General features: G+C 49.9%; 1 protein-coding gene and 1 long non-coding RNA gene across 2 annotated transcripts; one reads left to right on the top strand and one right to left on the bottom strand.

The window, feature by feature from the left end:
- Positions 1–11,887: 11,887 nt before the first annotated feature.
- On the bottom strand, positions 11,888–16,482 carry LOC116780868. Its single transcript, XR_004354682.1, has 2 exons — positions 16,364–16,482; positions 11,888–12,092 (listed from the first exon to the last, which is right to left on the bottom strand). It is a non-coding gene; the product is annotated as an uncharacterized LOC116780868 (long non-coding RNA).
- Positions 16,483–19,305: 2,823 nt separating this feature from the next.
- Positions 19,306–19,964, top strand: FOXE1 (forkhead box E1; the record flags this gene model as incomplete). The annotated part of the gene is given in 6 exon segments (XM_032676711.1): positions 19,306–19,347; positions 19,349–19,375; positions 19,377–19,548; positions 19,551–19,838; positions 19,841–19,887; positions 19,890–19,964. Coding segments are annotated over 6 exon segments (651 nt in total), but the record flags the coding sequence as incomplete, so codon positions are not given.
- Between the last annotated feature and the right edge of the window lies 1 nt (position 19,965).

Genomic DNA, 19,965 nt, shown 5'->3' with positions numbered 1-19,965 from the left:
TGGTGTTGCTGGAATTAAAAAAAAAGATAAGTGGAAAGAACATGACAATCAGTAGCTTTTTGAATTAAAATAGGGGAAAGGAACAGCCCTGTTTCACTGCTAAGGCCTTGTTTCACTTTTAATTTGGTATGATCAGCTCCTGTACAGAGCTGTTGACAATACTGATAACGTACATGATTAATTATTAAAACAATAATTAAGAGGCTGAGCTGTGAGATGAGACACCTCTGTCCAGGGTACAAACACAGCAGAGAAAGGTGGAACAAGCACAGGGCACAAGTTGCTGGGGAGACAGCAGCAAGACAGCTTTGCTCACCTGCTAAGTCTAAATAATTGTCTTCAGGTTTTCACAGGTACTTCAGAAAGGAAAGTTTTAAAGAGAAAATTTATGAGAAATTTAAGGAGAAATTTCAGGAGGGGACTGATAACCTGTGAATAAAGCACTGAGAAAGGGAAATGATGTTTAACCAGTGGAACAGACAAGAGATGTGGAAAATCTTTGTTTCTTTTTATCTTTCTCTCCTAACAGGAAAGCTTATTTCAGGTTAATGCTGTCAGACATTTTAGAGTCTGTATAGGAAAACTATATATACAGTTGTGAGCATGACTGTGAGAAGATCCTGCAAGGTTGGCTGGTTGCTTTTAAGGGTAGGACTTTAATTTTATACCTTGTGAATATCACAAAGTTGATTGAAGCCAAAATTCACAGATGGAAGGGAAAAAGACAGCAGCCTCCTCTTAAGAGGGAGGATTATTCTGTCACACAGGACACAATAGAGACCTCTTCTTTTACTACTTTAACAAGTTTTGCTTCATGCTGGCATTCCTGCTTCAGAAAGGCACTGTCATGGGAAACGGATTCTGCCTGGAGACGAGACATTGTTCAGGATATCCCTTCCACCTCCGTGTGCTATTCAGCATTAACACAGCCATGAGCAAAACCCTGAGACTATTGAAATTTCTTTTCCTCATCCCCCCCTTTCTCTTTGACAAATGTGTGACAAGTATGCAATTGTCTGAAAGCCCAGCAATGGAGAGAACAGAGAGCAAAGCCTTAAGACTTGCCTCAGTGATTTAGAAGCCTACCCCCGAGATTTGTGAAAAAGGTCACAGGAGGTCTTCCATAAGGTTCAGCTTCCCAGCAGGGCTCTAGATAGCAGTGTAAAGGCACTTAAATGCCTCTAACAGCTGACCCCTTTGTGGATGTTCCCACCTAGGATTATCCTGGCTCTTGGGCTGAAGAATAGCCCTTAGCCAACTAATGGATCACAGGCCCTTCCTTTGAATATCTGCAGTTTGCGTTGGGTAACCGCCCATCCAGCCAGCAGGAAGTTGTTTCTTCATTAAAATGACAAAAGCTTTTGAAAGATGAAGATAAGAGTTCTTCTGATGAATCACTGCAGGGCTGTGTTTGGGAAACAGTGTTTCATGTTACCCAGAAGTTACTCATCATCCTGTTGGTAATGTAGGATGAGCACAGGGAGGACGCTCAGGGGTTTGATCTGGGAATATATTCCCCCGTCAGAGCCCAGCCCCGCCCCAAACTAGGCCTTTTCCCCTGCAGCTCTTAAGGCACATGGTGTGAGGTGCTCTTGGAGTGAGCAGCTTGGTGTGTGCGTGGATCCAGCTTCTGCTGGACAATGGAGAACACTGGGAGCACAGAGGATGTCTGCAGTGGAAACTTGCATCCTGTCATACAGACACCACGCCCCCCTCTCCTGAGAGCACTTCTGCTCTGCCTCCTAAATGAAGCACACTCTCCCTCCCAAGCCAGTGCACTGGGCTCCCCATGCCAACCCCTTCTCTGCCTGAGGGAAACCCTGGGTGTTCCCATGTACCCCTCCTCTATAGAGCAGTTCCTGTTCCTCCAGGCTGCATGCTGCCCTGTGAGTGGCAGGACATAAGAAGGTGGTGTCTGAGCCCTTTCCATTATGGCTAAGCTATTTAAAAATCAGTGGGCCAGAAAGAGGGACCAAGGGTCAGCATCGCTGCTCAGAGGAGTATTTACATATTTCATGCATTGGTGATTTCATTAACAGAACTTCAGAAGCCCTTGGAGCAGGACAGGCACAATGGACCTCTTCTGGCAAGGGCAGCTGTGACTGCCAGGTGACCCTCTAAGAGCCTTGTGCTATTTTGACTAGTGACTGCAGCTCCTCCAGGCCTGGAGCGACACAGAGCACAGCCCATGGTGGGCTGGCCTGGCTCTTGCTCCTCTGTGGTGGACACTTGCTCTGCCTGGTCAGGAAGATGATGCTGGACAATGCAGGAGAGCCACTTCTGTACCCCTTCAGCCCCTTAAGGGACTGGGCACTGCCACCAGTGCCACTGTGGTCTGTGAGTGCACAGAGCAGTGCTAGCTGCTGTCCCCCATACGTGCTCAATACCAAGAGCTGCACAGTTGCTGGGTTCATCCTGACCCATAGGGGTGTGCATTTCTCGGTGCTGCTGCTTATCTGGTCACCTCCCTGTGCCCTGGGTCCACTCAGACCCCAAGGCCGCAGGACCTGCCAGCAATCCTATCCACCCATGGGGCCAAGTGTCTTCCTGTCCTTGTGTCTGCAGGCTTGGAGGGAGAGAACCTCTGAGGGCTGCAAATGCCAGGCACCCCCAGTCAACTTGCTCTGAGCTCTGAGAGCAGGAAGTCTTTCCCAGACCTTCGCAGCTCACCTCCAGATCTTCAAACAATGGTAACATGCTCTCCATCTGACCAAGAGCTGTTCTATAGGTATAGCCTCTGAGCCTCTGAGCTTCAGGTGCCTCCATCACAGGACCAACAGAGTATTTGAGCAGCAGATTTATATCCCAAGTCCTTTTGTAAATCTCTGCACCAAACCTCCTATTCTGACTCAGAATAAAACCAGAAAGGAATGTCTGTCTTTCTGCTGCCTCTCTCCCTAAATTACCTCTCCTGAAAGCCCTCAAGGCTTCCAAAAGAAACAAACAAACCAACAGAAAAATTCAAAGAAATGGAATATGATGAAAACCAACAAAACAGAGAAGAACCTCAGGCATCATTTAGGAAAGTACACTGTCTTGCTCCAGCACTGTGCTGTCTATGTTTAATGCCTAGAAGGCTGGGAAAGGATCTGGGAGAAAAGTCCACTGCGCGGGAACTTTTAAGGTCTTGAGTGGTAATGAGTCAGTGCTGAGGTTTGGATTCAGATGTTTCCTACCTAGTACCTGCCCAGTGTGCCAGACCTTGCTGAATAACCTTCCTACCTTCCTTGGGGAAGGACAAGGGACATCATTATTCCTGGTTCACAGAGAGGAAATGGGAGCTGAGCAGAGGGAATATGTGCTCAGGATAATGCCGGGATTCAGCTGAGAGTCTGAGGTGAAAATGTACACATTTCAGGCTTGTAAGGTAAACATAAGCAGATATTCTTCCCAAGAATGCTGAGGCAGTGGAAGGCCTAAAAAAAAGGTTTATTTCAGATGCAAGGACCATTTCTTAACCATGGTGTGCACAGGGCCTCCAGGGGAAAAAGGTCATGCCCCTCCTCCTCCAAGGGTTTTTGTACCTTCTTTCTCTCCTCCCCCACTCTCTCTGGCCCAAGGAGGCCTCGTGCACGCCTGCAAACACGTTATCTCTGTGCATATCAAAGAGCAAGGCTGAGAACTTCTCTTGCTATTCAGTGGGGAGAGAGGGGGGGAAGCATTGAAACTGCCTTTGAGAAAGAGCCACCACCTTAGCCAGAAAGGCTTCCTAGCAAAACAGAGTTCTAACTTCCTGTTACAAATTCTTCCGGAAATGTATCTATTCCTACAAGGCTCCTTGGGATGCAGGGGACGGAAAACTGTTCACCGCAATTCCACAGCCATTGCTGCCCTGTTGGTTTGCAGGAGAGGGAAGGTAGGATGGAGAAGGGAAGGTGATGGTATTCTTTCAATGCAGAATCATTTTTTAATGGTAAAGGAATGAGGACAGAGCAAAAGAGCAATGATCTGCCCCGAAAGATCTGTCTGAGTTCTCTTGTCCCTTGCTGCAGCCTCTCTGTGGCTGTGCCCCCAGCCCTATCAGGCTTTGTTTGCACATCACTATGATGTCCCCCTCTGCTTCTCTTTGATGGTGCTTGGCATGAGCAGGGAGCCAGGGACAAGGGGGCCAGCTCAGTCCAGACGTTCCTGCCGCTGGCAGGTCCCAGTGCCACTTGTGGTGGTGTGTACTCCAAATTCACAGATTCACAGAATGGGTCAGGTTGGAAGGGACCAGAGTGGGTCATCTGGTCCAAATTCCCTGTTCAAGCAGAGTTGTCCTAGAGCACATGACCATGTGCAACATCTGTTTTCCTCTACTACAAGGAAGGAGAAGAACCATATTCTGTTCCTCCCCTGAACCCACAATGGAAATGGCACTCCCAGACACTCTGCTGTGGCTTTTCTGTGGCGTCTTCAGAGCTTCCATCTTTCCCTTCCCACCTCCTTCTGAACAGCCCAGCAGTCTCATTTGCCCCCAGATCTTTGTAGTGCACAAAGAGCTGGAGGTGGGCTCAGACACATCATAAGCCAAATGTGCAGCTTTCCATCTCACAGGGTCTCCAGACTATTAGCTGGGACTCTGCCTTGGTGTTGAGCTGCCCAGATAGGAGGTGGGCAACTGAGACAGATCTCATCTGGCTACATCAGGAAAGAGAACAAGTAAGCTCTGAGCCTTAGGCTCAGAGCATATTCAATGCTGGACTAGCTCCCACATCTCTGCTTCATGCAGAAGGACGAGCTATCTGCTGGGTTAGCCACAGGCAAAGCTAAGGAGGAGCTGCCAGGAACATGCCTGCTGAACTGCCCGTGAGGGGAGAGGATCCCCAGTCATCACACTGGGGTCTGGCAACCCCTCCAGACAGGGAGAAGGAAGCAGCAGCTTCCAGAGAAGAAACTGCCTCGTAGCTGGATGGGGCCAAATGCCTTCACCTATTGCACACAGCTGCTGCCCCAACAAGGAGGTTGAGCAATAACCTGGCAGGAATTTGATCAGGAGTTAAATCCCAGTTACAAAATACAGGTTGCATGGGGCCAGCATGTGGGTGCAAAACCCTCTTTACGCTCTGTTTGCCCTTGTTCTGGCTCTGACCCCACCGTGAGCTCATCAGAAAACAGCTTCGTGCACGGCAGCCCCACAACATACGCTTCCCTCCACACCCAGCCACGGCCCCAGACGCTCATACTGTGCTGAAACACCCATCACTTGGTGGAGAACTGAGGCAGCATGCAAACTGTGTGACACCTGGAGTTAGGGACAGGTTTGGGATCAGAAAGCCAGCTGTGGTCAGTCTCCAGAGTGAGAACCGTGGGGAGAGGCTGAACTCTGTGACAGATGCAGTTGAGATGAGCATAGGACATTGAGTTTTATTTTGGACTTGCTAGCTGGTCTTAGAACAGCCACATGAACTAACATGGCTTTCTTTCCACAGCAACACCCTCTTTGTTCAAGGGCTGTTGTAGGAAAAGGCACACAGCAGCACACACCTCTTGATGCTACAGTGATAGGGGTGCACATGTTTCCAGACCTAGGTCAGCATCTACACTGAGAGCTGTGCCAAGCAGCTGGGTGTAAGAAGAAGGGAAGAGGACCCTCAAGCCCCAGAGTGTTGAACTAAAAACCCACTTCCCTGTAATCAGTGTCCAACTCACTCCGTAGTGGCAGTGAGTCTTTGTGCCTAGACGTTGGCAGAAGGCACCAGGAGATGAATCCAAGCCTGCCACCAGTGCCCCTGCACGAGGTCCTTCGCTCTTGAGGGATGCTCCTTACACCACAGCCTCACAGCATGCAAGGCCACTGCTCCAGTCCAAACACCAGAGAGCATCCCCCATGATACCCAGCTTAGGGCCACAGGGTCGTGGCGCTGTCGGAGCTGCCACAACCCACCCGGTTTTTCAGGCTGTAGCAGACCGGTGGGTTTCAGGTTTCGCCGGCAGGATACTCCTCCGGCACCACATTCCTTGCAGGGCTAATCCTCCGGAGAATGCGCCGCCGGCATGCACAGCAGCCCCAAGCCGCTCCAGCCTGCAGGCGCAGCTGCAGCCCCCCCTGGCCTGAGCCCCAGCCCCCACCAGGCCCTGAGTAGGCTTACAGCTCCAGCAAGCCTTGCCTTGTTTGCTGCTGCCAGAGACCCTTTTGCAGCTCAGATCTGCCCACGGCAAAGTCTAAACAGCAGCAAGCACCCAAGAAATACACCAGGTCTCAGTTGGTCTCATCCATAAAGGTCAACTGCTTTTCTCCTGTCCTGGCTTGCAGAACACAACCTGCATCTACTGAAAGGCTGCCACACTTCTGCTAATGTTCTGGGCTTTTCAGAAATATTCTCCTTTAAAACTTAGTGGTTTATGACTTGTCTTAGTACAACTCTTTTGCAAGTGCCACATCTCTACTAACAAGTGTGGGAAAGGCTGGGATGGAAAAGTGTCCTCTTCTCTGTGAATCCCTGATGCTTTAGCTTTCTGTGGTTACCACACCAACATTTTCATTTTACAAGGTGAAAAGTTTTAAACAATAATGGAAAAATGACCTCCTCTAATCCATACTCTGGAAGTGAGCTCTCTTGAGCTACTGCTCTGCAACCTGTAGGAATTGTCTGCAAAGAACAGCAGGTGAAGAAAGCACTCTAAAGTAGCTAGAAGACTTGTAAAGGATGCAGAGGAAAATTATTTTTATGTCTACTATAGCTTCAAGAAATCCAACCTTTTTTCCCCAGCCCAGATATTTAAACTGGGCTTGTGCTTTCACCCCAACTACCCCATTGTCCTTGCTAGAGAAATCTGGTTGCAAATGACCTTTAACCTTTGTCAAAATTCCAGTGCTGCTCTGTTTGGACTTGGCCAGTGTAACCCCTGATAAAAAATGCAGAAAATATTTCAAAGTCAAACTTTAAAGGAACAGCCATCGTTTTATTTGTGTTTAATTAAAAAGAATAATGAAATAATAGTAATTGTTTTCCAGACCCATAGTAATTAGCAATCCAACCTACAGCTCCCATGGGAAAGAGTCTCTGTTTTTGTGGAACACCTATGCTTGAATATTGACTTGCTCTAGACATTGCCAAGATTTTGAGTACAGCAATTTGTTGGGAGGGGGTTTCCAAGTTTGACTTAGTAGCATTTAAACTGTCGTGCTCCAAACCACAGAGTTTTACTACAGCCTCCATTTCCCTTTGTTTTACCTGAACTGCTCATCTCTCGCTCTGCAAATCCCATGCCAGAATGAGTCATTCCTGCAGGATTAGCTCTTATTTTTCAACTTCTCTGTCAGTGTTGCCCGGACTAGTTCAGAGGAGAAAAAATTGACACTCCCCATTTAGGATGTGTAAGAAGTGACTGAAAGAAATTACCTCCAGTGCCCAGCTATTTACACTGCACCAGCGAGAATCACCCCACCATGGTGACAGAGCCCCCAGGATGGCACAGCGTCACTGACAGCGCTGGACTGGCAACTCCAGCAGAGTGGATGTGCCAGTGCCCCCCTCCTTTGAGTCATTCCCCCTTGCTCCTGTGGTCCACACAGGGATGTTGGCTTGCTCCTCAGCCCAGAAGGGGTGTCTCAAGGATCACCTGTGAGGACGCCCAGGAAGGAGCAGGGACACCATGTACTGCCCATGGGGGGCACTGCCCTGGATTTTGCTGTCTGAGCACTGGGGAGGCTGGTTTGGGCCGTTCTGGGCTCCTCCTGCCGTCATGGTGGAGGTACCTTCCAGAGGCCTCCGCTCTCTGCTGACTGCAGATGTCAGTCCTGTACCTCCTGTGTTTAAGCACGTTGCTCAGGCCACTCTTCTTGCTTACTTGCTGGAAGCAGATCTCATCCTGTACCTGCCCTCAGACATTTTTCTTTTGCTCACATCTAAATAAACACTTCTTATGGGAAAAAAAATAGTATTTTTAAAAATTATTTTCTCATTTAGTTTTCCATCCTTCCCTTGTTCTCTATTTTTTAAAGTAATAACGACACACACTGTTGTAGTTTAACCCCAGCCAGAAAGTAAGTACCCCACAGCCACTCACTCACTCCCCCTGGTGGGTTGCGGGAGCAAAAGAGAGAAAACTAATGGAAGACCGAAAGAGAGAAATCTGAGATACAGACGGTTAAATACATAAAGCAAAAGCCTCATAACACAAGCAAAGCCGAACAAGGAATTCATTCACTGCTTCCCGTGGGCAGGCAGGTGTGCAGCCACCTCCAGGAGAGCAGGGCCCCATCACACCTAATGGTGACTTGGGCAGACAGACACCATCACTCTGCACATCCCCCCACCTCCTCCTTCTTCCCTCAGCTTCATGTGCTGAGCATGACACCATATGCTGTGGGATATCCCTCAGGTCAGCTGGGATCAGATGTCCTGGACGTGTCCCCTCCCAGCTCCTCGTGCACCCCCAGACCTCTCACCCCCGTGGGGAGGGGGGGGGGGGGATGAGAAGCAGCAAAGGCTCTGTGTAAGCACTGCTCAGCAGTAACAAAAACATCCCTGTCTTACCAACACTTACTTCAGCACAAATCCAAAACATAGCCTTATACTACCCACTATGGAGAAAATTAATTCGATCCCAGCCAAAACCAGGACACCCTCCCATAGCAAATATTGCATTGTCTCACAGTGGAGTAAAGAGGTGGGGATCTCAAAAGGATGCCACTCTCCTTCTTTTTCCCGGTCCAAATCACGATCCTGAAAGTGCTTGTCTAAAAAACTTCTGGAAGATCTGTTTTCTAATAATGGTCCAGCATGGTCGCAAATATGTGATTTGCATACGAATACCCAAACTACAAAAAAGCAAAGCTAGTAGAGCTTGCTGGGAGAAAGAAAATCTGAGCACCTGGCATTTTGAGATGTTGTTTTGCTTGTGTTCTTGGGTCACTCTCCTGTATCATTGACAGGACTTGAGCTGATTTGACAGAAATTCACGGAAATCGCGTTTCTCCCACAGTAACAGAGAGAACTGCAGAAATTACAAGATTTCCGGTCCAGTTAAAACTTTAAGCACGGTTATGTCCTAGGTTAGGTCAGTCACGTTTTAAAAAGCTCGATGGACAGAGAGATCCCCTCATCCCTTCGGGAAACCTGTATCATAGCACAGACTTCACATGTGAAATATGGACTGGTTACAGAAAAAATAAGATGAGACTGTCCAAATTAAAAGAGATTTCTGAAACTTTTTGCTGTCCCTGGAAATACATGCAGTACAGCTCCTGTTTTTAATAGCAGTACAGAAATTTAAAAACAATTCTTTCTCTACAGATTACCATGACCTACACACTTTTGGTAAAATGTATTGCCTCAGGCAAACGCTGGGCAGATGCTTATCTGGTGTAAATCCCCACAGGTCTGTTAACTTCAGCAGGACTCCAGCTAGTCACAGCCTTTGCAGTCTTGTTAAAGAAAAGCTTGGAACTTGAGAAATAACTCATTTTCTCAAGAAGGAGGATCTGGGAGAGACATTTTGCTACAGGCTCAAGCAAAATTCCATCAGATTTCGGGAGGTACTTGTAAATAGGGCATTACTTGGTAATTACCATGGTGATTGCTAAAGGGTCAGAGAGTGGCAATGAGAACAAAGAGGCCTAGGGAAAAAAAACAGGAGCTCATTGTAAAAGTATTCAGATTTTGTCTGCCAGTGCCAATAAGCTCAAACTATCCCCACTTCACACTTTGTTTTTCAAAGAAAGACTATTTACATCCCTGAGGCATGGAATTACAGCAGGGTAGTGCTGGGTCCTACCAACCCCCCATCAGCCCCTACCCGACAGCTGAATGCACCCCTGGCAGCGGTGCTCACAACTCACCCTGCAGCCTGGTGCGATTTCACATTCTGCGGGGCTTTGTGCCTTGCACAGGCACACCCACATACACCCCAGTGCGCGTACAACTTTCCTTGCCTCGATCAGGGCTCGACACCCCCCCCCCCACCCTGGGCATCCACCTGGCTGCGCACAAAGCCGGGAAAGAGCTCAGTGAGGTTCCCCAGCTTTACCGCTGTGCTTGTGTCCCCCCTTGCAATCTCTGACGCAGACCCTGCCCCGCTGTCTTGGCTTCGCAGCTCTGCCTCTGACCTACCTCGTTGCTGAGGTCTGTGGAAAATTTAACACCTCAGGCTGCTGCCTACAAACTGACGATAATTATGAAGCCGTAATGGAAGTAGCCTCCAACATCCGAAAAATAGCCCATGTCCCAGTCCAAAAGTGGAACTCCATAGTAGATGGGGAGTGGTGGGCTAAATTCTTCGGGGGAGGGCATGGTGGAAGAAAGTGGGATTCTTCTTATTATGCGCTGTCTCTGGATTATTGTTCCTACCCTGTCTAATCCCACGTTTTATGAGATTAATTTCTAGTGTTGTCCAAGGGATGCAATTAACTGCCATGCCAATGGATTCAAAGACCACTACAACTAGAAGCCCAGAGATTTAGAAAATCATGATCTTGCGGCTGGCCCCCAAACAAACGAAAGATGTAGAGAAGGAGCAGAAAACGTTACTGGAGTGGGAACTTGCCAAGCAAAAGAAAGAAATGAACAAGGCATAAGATATACTAACCGAGTGGGAGCGAACCCGAAAAGCCTAAAGACAGTCAGCAAGAAAGGACTTATAATAAAACCATGAATAAAGAGAAAAAGGGGGAATTACGAGAAATAAAATAATCCGGTTTTATTATAAGTAAATCGATTTAAGTGGAAAGCAGGGGAGTGTTGTGTTGGGATTTTTTCTTATGTTTCATTTAATTTCAGGAATTTTAGGCGCCTCGTGAAGACTGTAAGGTGAAAAAAGCCCCATCAGGGCTTGACGCCGAGGGAATTTCGCGGCCGAGGTAGGGTACAATATATAAAAATGAAAAATTTACCCTGGCCACGTGGCGGGTCTTTGTATGCAAAGGGACCCCCCTGTGCTGTACAGGGGGGCACGTCATCAATCAATCAGGCGGGAGGGCGACACCCCCCCTCCCGAGTTCGAAAAATTACCTTTTAAGGTAAAAATACCTGTTACCTGTTGAATATTCAACATCTTAGGTGGCCAAGGGTACAAAGGGAGCGCGTTTTTCCAATTGCGTGTGCTTTTCCATACGAATGGCTTGGGACTGCACCCAGCGCTGCCAATAAAGGATTTCTTACTGCGAGTTTCCTTGTCCTGGGAGTGTTTTTCTTTTTGCCGTTTTTTTTTTTATAAATTGGAACATGAGATTTTTTTCTCACAGGACTTCCCCAGAAAATCTCAAGGCATCAGAAAGCTGGCACACAGAAGTGCTGGGTGCCCACACTTACCTACTGAAATACTTCATTTTTGTCATGCAAAGTGTGCTAAAAGCTGCAGTTTCCAGAAAATAAGGGTTTGTTTAATAATGCTCGGTGATACAGTTTAATCCGTGATTTTCCTTGGTTTAAAAAAAAATAAAAAATTAATAAGAATGAATAGAATCTGACTGAGCAGCTCACAGCATTAGAAGTTTTTTGTGGTCTGTGTAGGCCACTCCTAGAAAGTTGTGACACTACATTTCATGTTTATGTGCTTGTACCAAAGTGATGCTGGGAGTGAAAAGGCCAAGACCTAGAGGAGAAGAAACTTTGGTGGGCACAGCTTTTTTTTTTTGGTCCATCCATACAAGACTGTCTCCACAAAACAAACTTCCCAACTAGTCTTCCAGCAAAGGTTCTTCACATTCTTCCAGCTCGAGCCTCAATCCTTGCTCTCCACGTTCCCTGCTTTTCCACAGTACTTCTCCTTCTCTTTCTTCTCTTGTCCCCTGCTTCATGTGTTCCCAGTCTCTCTCCACTGCTCCCACCTGCTTGCTCCCTTTTCTTTCCTTGACTTCTCCTTGCCTGATCTACTGTCTGTGACCACAAAGTCCTCTACAAGGCCTACAGTGCAGAACAGGACAGGATATTGGTTTGTAAATTATAGGACAACTCCACTGCAATTTGTTAGAGACTTTTAAAATATCTATATTTGGGTGAAACAACATGAAGAACATTACCAGCAAAGAACACCAAGAAATTTCTCTCGCCTGTGTTGGGAAATTAATCTCTTAACACTAGAGTTTGGCCAAAATGACCTGTCCCTTCTCCATCCCATGCTGAAGTGCAGGTTAGAAAAAGCCAATGTCCACAGCAATGTGGTTCTGTCTGCAAAAAAAGGAAAAAGAAAACAAATAACATTTCTTTCCACATAACTTATTGAAGTAAAGTAGGATATTTGCAAATATATTTTGTTCACAGTGTGGCAATTAATTAAATAATTATACTTAAATAAAATTCCCAGCTTCCAAAGTAAGCAATAAACAATTCCCTCTAAATTACTGTATCCTATAATTTTCTCTCAAGCATGAGGTTTCACTACTAGCTGCAGAGAGGGTTGAATTACTGCTCTGACAAACACTAATTTGTCTTCAAAACAATTTCTTCAGGTGACACTTCTTGTCCACAAGCCTCAGGGTCTTCCTGACCCTATGGGTGCCTTGTAGGAGTTTTTGTCAGATGCCAGTGATTCCAGTTATGAGCCACCAGAGCAGATAGGTCCCAGCAGGGCACCTGAGTGACACTGAGTAGGACATGTTCATCCTGCCAGAGATTAGACCTCTCAAAACTGTTGAACGACTGCCCAAATAGGGCATTTGATAGGCAAAATAGAAAGAACTTATTTCCATGCCACCAGTGTCTGATGGCTATTCAAAGATACCCATCCGGAAGATTTTCATGAGGTGCTGAAATTCACAGGCTTCAGGGGAGCAAGAACCATGCAAACTTTGTAACACCTGCACATCAAAAACAAACAAACAACCCCCCCTCAAAACACAAAAACCATCAAACCAAACAAAAAAAACCCCAACCAAACCAAACCAAACCAAACACCCCCCCACACACACACAGTTAGTGATTTTGAGCTTACAGAACAAACCTGACTCTGCTTTGCATGTTTCCAGAAAAAGCCAGCTCCTCCTTTTTAAAGCATCTGACAGATCTGCGGTACTCCCAATGATTTCTTCGTGGTGCAAAGGCAAGAATGGGCAGACAATTCTCTTGGAAATCTGCTCTAAAATCTGCTTCGGCAGGAGGACTAATGTGTCATGGTCCATCCAGCTCAGGCTGGATCCACTCAGCTTCCACCACGAAGGTGCCTGCTCGTTGCTGCCTACATCACACGTGGTGTTTTCTGTTGCTTTGTTTTGTGGCTCCATGTCTTCAGCTAAATGTGTGCCCGTGTGCACAGCAAGTTTGCGTGTTTAACTGTTTATGCAGTGCTGGCACAGACCTGAGTTTGCCTGACAAGCTGTGCCTCACGAAACCCAGTACAGAGTGTGCCTCATTTGCAGCAAGAGTCACTCCTGGACCATGTTCAGCCCCATCCACAGCATTCACCAGCTCCTCTGCAGCAGGGCCCCACTTTGCCAGTCACTTCCCAGCTGGGATGGACGCACAGGATTATCCTACCCCAGCACACTACTGGCATGTTTCTTTTGCTGGGCTTTGTAAGCTTTCTAGCAGTCCAGTGCTCCCATTTCTGGTGGTACCTTTAGGTTGAGGCTCTGCCCCTTCTTGTGTCAGCCACTCTGTCTAGTTCAGCGCTATCGTCACCCCACAGCACCAACCACGCACATCACCTGTGCCAATACTTTTGCCACTACACTTACACCTCATTCCCCCAGTGGGGCAGGGTCCCAGGGGAATGGTTAGAGGTGATGTTCTGCTCTGAGACACCCTGCCCTGCCCACCTGCACCTGACACAGCTCACCCTCTGTGGGTCCTGTCTGCCCTCCACAAGCTGGGCAGCCTGCTGGGCTGTCAGGAAAGCATGCTCGGTGGCCTGCCCAGGTGGAACCATGCTGGATGAAGGCTAAGGCTCCCCACGTCTCTTGACCCAAATTTGGGCCTGAGACACGACCTATTTTAAAACCACGATGATGTTTTTTTCTCCAGAGGAATGGCCACAGCTGCTAACTCCAGCCTCTCTCATGAACCTGGTTACATCCACATGATTCTCTCAGCAAGCACTTCTTTCTCCACTGCAGTCCCAAGTTCCCACAGAAAACTCAACCAAGGGATGAGAAGCTCTGTTCATTTGGAAAAACAGGACTAATGATAAACAACCAGGACACTGATGCAGAGTGAAACCTTACTCCCACCAAAAAAGGCAGGTGAACAGCTGATAAAGCAACATGCAGTGGGCACATCCTATTAGCATGTTGCTTTCCAGCCTCTCTTCTGCCATAGGGCCTTACTCCATGTGCAGCTGCACATCAGTTCCCCATCAGAAGTTTCACCTTGGTCCCTATGCCACAATCTGGCTATAAAGTGTTTCCAAAATCCATGCAATCAGCTCCCTGCTCTTATCTCCCACTAATGCCAGTCAAGTATAAAACATTTTAAGCTCAGTGACTTTGGTCTTTTCTTTGTGGAATGTGCTCTGAAAGTGAATGAAGGATGTCATGCCATCACCTGTCCAATTGCAAAAGGCTCAGCCTTAATGTCCCCTCTCAGATCTTAACCATGAGATGCAAGTAGGGCACTTTGTCACAAAGTGTCATGAAATGTCTGGCTGTGATGCTCTCCACACTTCTAACAGTAAAGTCCTTGCACCAACACAGGGCCAATAAAAACCCAGACTTGACATTCCATCCCAGAGGCAGTTGAGCTTGGGGTGCAGGCAGAGCCATGGCTCTATGGTCTCACTTGATTTGCATTCAGCCAATATGACCACAGACCTTGACTCTGCTGGGTCATAGAGTCATAGAATCATAGAATCAGATGGGTTGGAAAGGACCTCTGAGATCATCAAGTCCAACCCTTGATCCACTACCACCACAGTTGCTAGACCATGGCACTAAGTGCCACATCCAGCCTCATCTTAAAAACCTCCAGGGACGGAGAATCCACCACTTCCCTGGGCAGCCCATTCCAATGCCTGATTACCCTCTCTGTAAAGAATTTCTTTCTAATGTCTAACCTAAACCTCCCCTGGTGCAGCTTAAGGCCATGCCCTCTTGTCCTACTGCTGGTTGCCCGGGAGAAGAGACCAACCCCCATCTGCCTACAACCTCCTTTCAGGGAGTTGTAGAGAGCGATGAGGTCTCCCCTGAGCCTCCTCTTCTCCAGGCTAAACAACCCCAGCTCCCTCAGCCTCTCCTCATAGGACTTGTTCTCCAGTCCCTTCACCAGTCTTGTTGCCCTTCTCTGGACCTGCTCCAGCCCCTCAATGTCCTTCCTGAACTGGACCCAGCACTCTAGGTGTGGCCTCACCAGTGCTGAGTACAGGGGAAGAATCACTTCTCTGGACCTGTTGGCCACACTGTTCCTGATCCAGGCCAGGATGCCATTGGCCTTCTTGGCCACCTGGGCACACTGCTGGCTCATGTTCAGCCTCCTGTCAATCAGCACTCCCAGGTCCCTTTCTGCCTCCAGCTCTCCAGCCACTCTGTCCCAGCCTGTAGCACTGCAGGGGGTTGTTGTGGCCAAAGTGCAGGACCCGACACTTGGCCTTGTTGAACCTCACCCCGTTGGAATCAGCCCAACTCTCCAGCCTGTCCAGGTCCCTCTGCAGAGCCCTCCTGCCTTCCAGCAGGTCGACACTCCCTCCCAACTTGGTGTCGTCTGCAAATTTGCTAATGATGGACTCAATCCCCTCATCTAAACCATCAATAAAGATATTAAACAGAACTGGGCCCAACACTGATCCCTGGGGGACACCACTGGTGACCGGCCACCAGCTGGATGCAGCCCCGTTCACCAGCACTCTCTGGGCCCGGCCCTCCAGCCAGTTCCTAACCCAGCACAGAGTGCCCCTGTCCAAGCCATGGGCTGCCAATTTTTTCAGGAGTATATTATGGGAGACAGTGTCTAAGGCTTTGCTGAAGTCCAGATAGACACATCCACAGCCTTCCCCTCATCCACCAGGTGGGTCACCTGATCATAGAAGGAGATCAGGTTGGTCAGACAGGACCTGCCTCTCCTAAACCCGTGCTGGCTGGGTCTGAACCCTTGTCCATCCTGTAGGTGCCATGTGATTGCACCCAGGATGATCTGACTTGGAGCAATTAAGTGCAGCCCTGCTGTTCCTGGGACACAGAGGCAAAACTTTTCTTTCCCTCAAAGATGAGAGGAGTTCTGATGGTAGAACCAAAGCTATGAATGTGCTGCACACGAAGGGGCTGTCCACACATTTAATGTCTGCTTCCTGTCATTTGGTTAAAGTGGGACAAGCTGCTCAAGTCACAGGGCTAATGAAGGCCAGGGCTTCCCAGTAGTTTACTCTTGTGGGATCTCAGTGGCGTGGTTTGTAACATGGAAGCAACTGAGTGGGGAATCAAGCCTAAAGGACTGGCCTTTTTTCCATGGGTAAAAATTGCTCTTGGACACCCAAGCAGATGGGATTTTGGTTGGAGTAATTTCCTGGCACCTACCAGTATTAACTCCATTCCTGAGAAGCCCAGTGCCCTTGTGCAGGGTACACTCTGCAGTGCAGTGGTCTCAAAATCAGTGAGCACCTAACCCAGCTGAAGGCTGCAGATCATAATGTCGGCAGGATCTGAACTAGGAAATTTAGACAGAAAAAATGGTTATTTAAAACCTCGTTGCAGAGATCAGAAGAAAGTTCAAGCTATAACTTTTGTATGTGTAATACTACATAGATATCATACATTTTCTATTGCATTTTCCATGTTACTTATCTTTGTCCCTCCTCCAACACTGCTGAATCAAAAGAGAAAATATAATGTTTCACAAACATGAAAAGCATCAACTGTTCTGCTCCAGCAACAGGCACCACTTGACTTACAGGTGGAGGAGATCTCCAGTCTAAGATCCACCTGGGTGACTCCGAGTTTTGTGTTGACTATAGTTCCCTCACCATGGGAACTGGTACTCAAAAGAGACACCAGTGCTTAAAATGGGACATACTCCTGCGCCTGGAGTGGAAAGCTGAAAATGTTTTTAAATAGGCTTATGATAATGTCAAACTGAGGATAGTCTCCAGGTCACCATGTTATATGACTCCCACTTCACCCACAAACACTGGCACCACAGCTTAAACTGCGTGATGAGGAAACGAGAAGCAACAAGAGCCAGCACATGCTGTTTGGGTATCCATTTCACTCTGCTTTGGGCCCTGCCAAGGAGAGTGCTTACTTGGAAAAGGATTTTCATCACCAGCAGGGAGGGCAAAAGCAGCTGTTTAGCACACCATCCCTCCTCGGCACACACCTCTTTCATTCCCCATCCTCTACAAGTGCAAAGCGAAGCACGATCTGACTTTGCCCTCTGGAGGCATGGAATTGGCATGGCACAGAGAGACAGAGCCCCAGAGGTGACTGAACTACTGCACTGCCTTTGGAACATCTGTTAGGAAAAATCCATTCCCAGCTACAACTCCCCGTGAGTCAGAAGGCAGAGCATTCATTGCTGGCAGGGCAGCTTCACTACTCTCACGCTGACAGTCAGGTTTTTGGTTGCTACAGGGTAACACGACCCCAGTCTTCTGTGTACTTCAAGAACATTGGTGTCAGTACAGGAGGTTGACACAAACTCTTTTGGCACAAACTCTGAAGAATGTGGTTTGAAATACTGCCCACGTCTGCATCCAGATACTGGGACTGCACATGTGGGTCCTCAGCAAGTGCCACTTCAAGGTTTATTCCGCTAGCTCCATAGTTTACTCTGCTACCTCCCACGTTGCTGGGATGCCGCACAAAAAAGCAAGTGGCCAGTGACTTTGTGTTTCCTTATTTAGCTAGAAACCAGGGCTGGGGTTTGTTTGCTGCATTGAAACGGAGCTTCACACACACACACAGATTTTTCTCCAAGCAACTTTGTTGGAAACCTCCAACAGAGCTGTGTTTCACTAGGATGAACATCTTCCACCTCCCCTTGCTCCCTTAAACATCATTTGTGCAATGACCAAGAGGGCTTTGGGAAAGCTTTTCCCATAGAGATATAGACTCAGCAGTGCATGAGTGACCTGAGTTCTGAAAGAACTGGCAGGACACACCAAGACACGGGCGGGATCAGGTGTACAGACACGCACAGCACCTGCACACCTATGCACATCCACCTCCCTGGACACACATCTGCCCACATCTGTTTCTGCCTACGTGTCCACATGCAAGGCTCGGGTCCAGCCACACACCTGTGTGTGCTGCCATTTGTTTCTATGCACGCTCACCTGTCAGTATACAACCATGAACTCTCATTCACATCCTAAACCCCACATACCAGTGCCATTGTACACTATGTGCTTGTGCATGCTCACCCTTCCAAGCACACACATCCCTGTGCACACCTGCACACACACTCCATCCCACCTCCAGGACCCCCTGCCATCTCCTTTATATTCTGGCTCGCAGGGATCACCATGCCAGCAGGTGAGGAGGCTGTGCTGTCCCCAGGCCTGTAGGTCTGTGCCACAGGAGTTCAAGTCCTGGGCAAGCGTTCCTCACCAGCTGGCGCACTCAACTGCAGTCTTACATTCAGCCCCAAGTATCTCAGCAAACAGGAGGGAGCTGGCAGGTATGTCCCAGCAGCAGCCCATGGAGAGCCTGGCATCGTTCCTGGTTGGATCATATACCTGTGAGGTCCTGTGGCACAGGGATCAGGGACAAGCAGGTCAGATCAGGGGTAAGTCAGTTGCACGGGAGCCCAGCCCTGTACCAAATCGTTGCTGGGGACCAGTTTCAGTGCATTCTTTATAGCAGCTGTGCATGCAAACTACACCGCCAAAGCCCACACTTACTATCTCTCCCCACGTAGATCTGTCACTGTGTGGTTTAATTTGTTTCGACCGCTTGATTTCCGCAAGGGAGTGTGGGGTTCTCTGGGCGTCACTGCCCTGAGCCTACTGCCCCACGACACGGACCGGCAGCAGGCATCTCCTCCGACAGCGGCGGCCGCTCATCGAACCTCGGCTCTCCCCGCGGCCGCCAGCTGAGCCGACCCCGACGGCGCCGGGCCCCGCGGGGAGGCGCGGACAGTGCCCGTGCCCAGACACCTGCACCGGAACCCTGGAGCTGCCCCCGCCCCGCTCGGTACGCGCCGGTCCCCCGGCGCTGTGCGCTCCCGAGGGCCGCGGACAGCGGAACCCCGACGGCGCTGGGGACGGGGACGAGCGGAGGGGGCGGGCGAGGGGTGCCGGGCAGGGCGCTGCCCCCACCTGCGGCGGCGGCGGCGGCGGCACGCCCGGCCCTGCCCGCGCCTCCCGGGCGGCGGGGCGTAGCAGGGGGAGTGCCGGCCGCCCGGGCGCGGAGCCGCCGGACACCGCCGCATAAAAGCCGCGTCGGCGGCGCGCTTCGCCTGCTCGGCTGGGCTCGGCTCGGCTCGGTCCGGCCCGGCGCGGGGCCGCCCCGACGGCCGCATGACCGCCGAGAGCCGGCTGCTGCCGGGCCCCCCCGTCGCTGCCCCCGCCGCTGAAGGCGGACGCGGCGGCCGCCAGGAGAGGAGGAGGCGGCGGCGGTGACGGGGTCGCGGGGCGGGCGGCGGCGCCGCAAGCGTCCGGCGGAGCGGGGCAAGCCGCCGTACAGCTACATCGCTCTCATCGCCATGGCCATCGGGCAGGCGCCCGAGCGGCGACTGACGCTGGGCGGCATCTACCGCTTCATCACGAGCGCTTCCCCTTCTACCGCGACAGCCCCCGCAAGTGGCAGAACAGCATCCGCCACAACCTCACCCTCAATGACTGCTTCGTCAAGGTGCCACGGGAGCCCGGCCGTCCCGGCAAGGGCAACTACTGGACGCTGGACCCGCACGCCCGCGATATGTTCGAGAGCGGGTCTTTCCTCCGCCGCAGAAAACGCTTCAAACGCAGCGACCTCTCCACCTACCCGGCTTTCCTCGCCGAGCAGCCCGACGCTCCGTGCCGCCTCCTCCCGCTGCCCGCTCCGCCGCCCCCGCCGACCTGCCCCCGGCTCCCACCGCCTCCTGCGCCTTCGCCGCCGCCACTTCCCCGCACAGGGCTGCGCCTCCGCCACCCTGCCCCACGCCTACGGCCCGCTGCCCACCGCCCCCGGGCCCTACG

This window comes from Chiroxiphia lanceolata, chromosome Z (genome assembly GCF_009829145.1).
Source record: "Chiroxiphia lanceolata isolate bChiLan1 chromosome Z, bChiLan1.pri, whole genome shotgun sequence".
NCBI lineage: Eukaryota > Metazoa > Chordata > Aves > Passeriformes > Pipridae > Chiroxiphia > Chiroxiphia lanceolata.
This window is presented reverse-complemented; position numbering and strand designations above follow the sequence as displayed.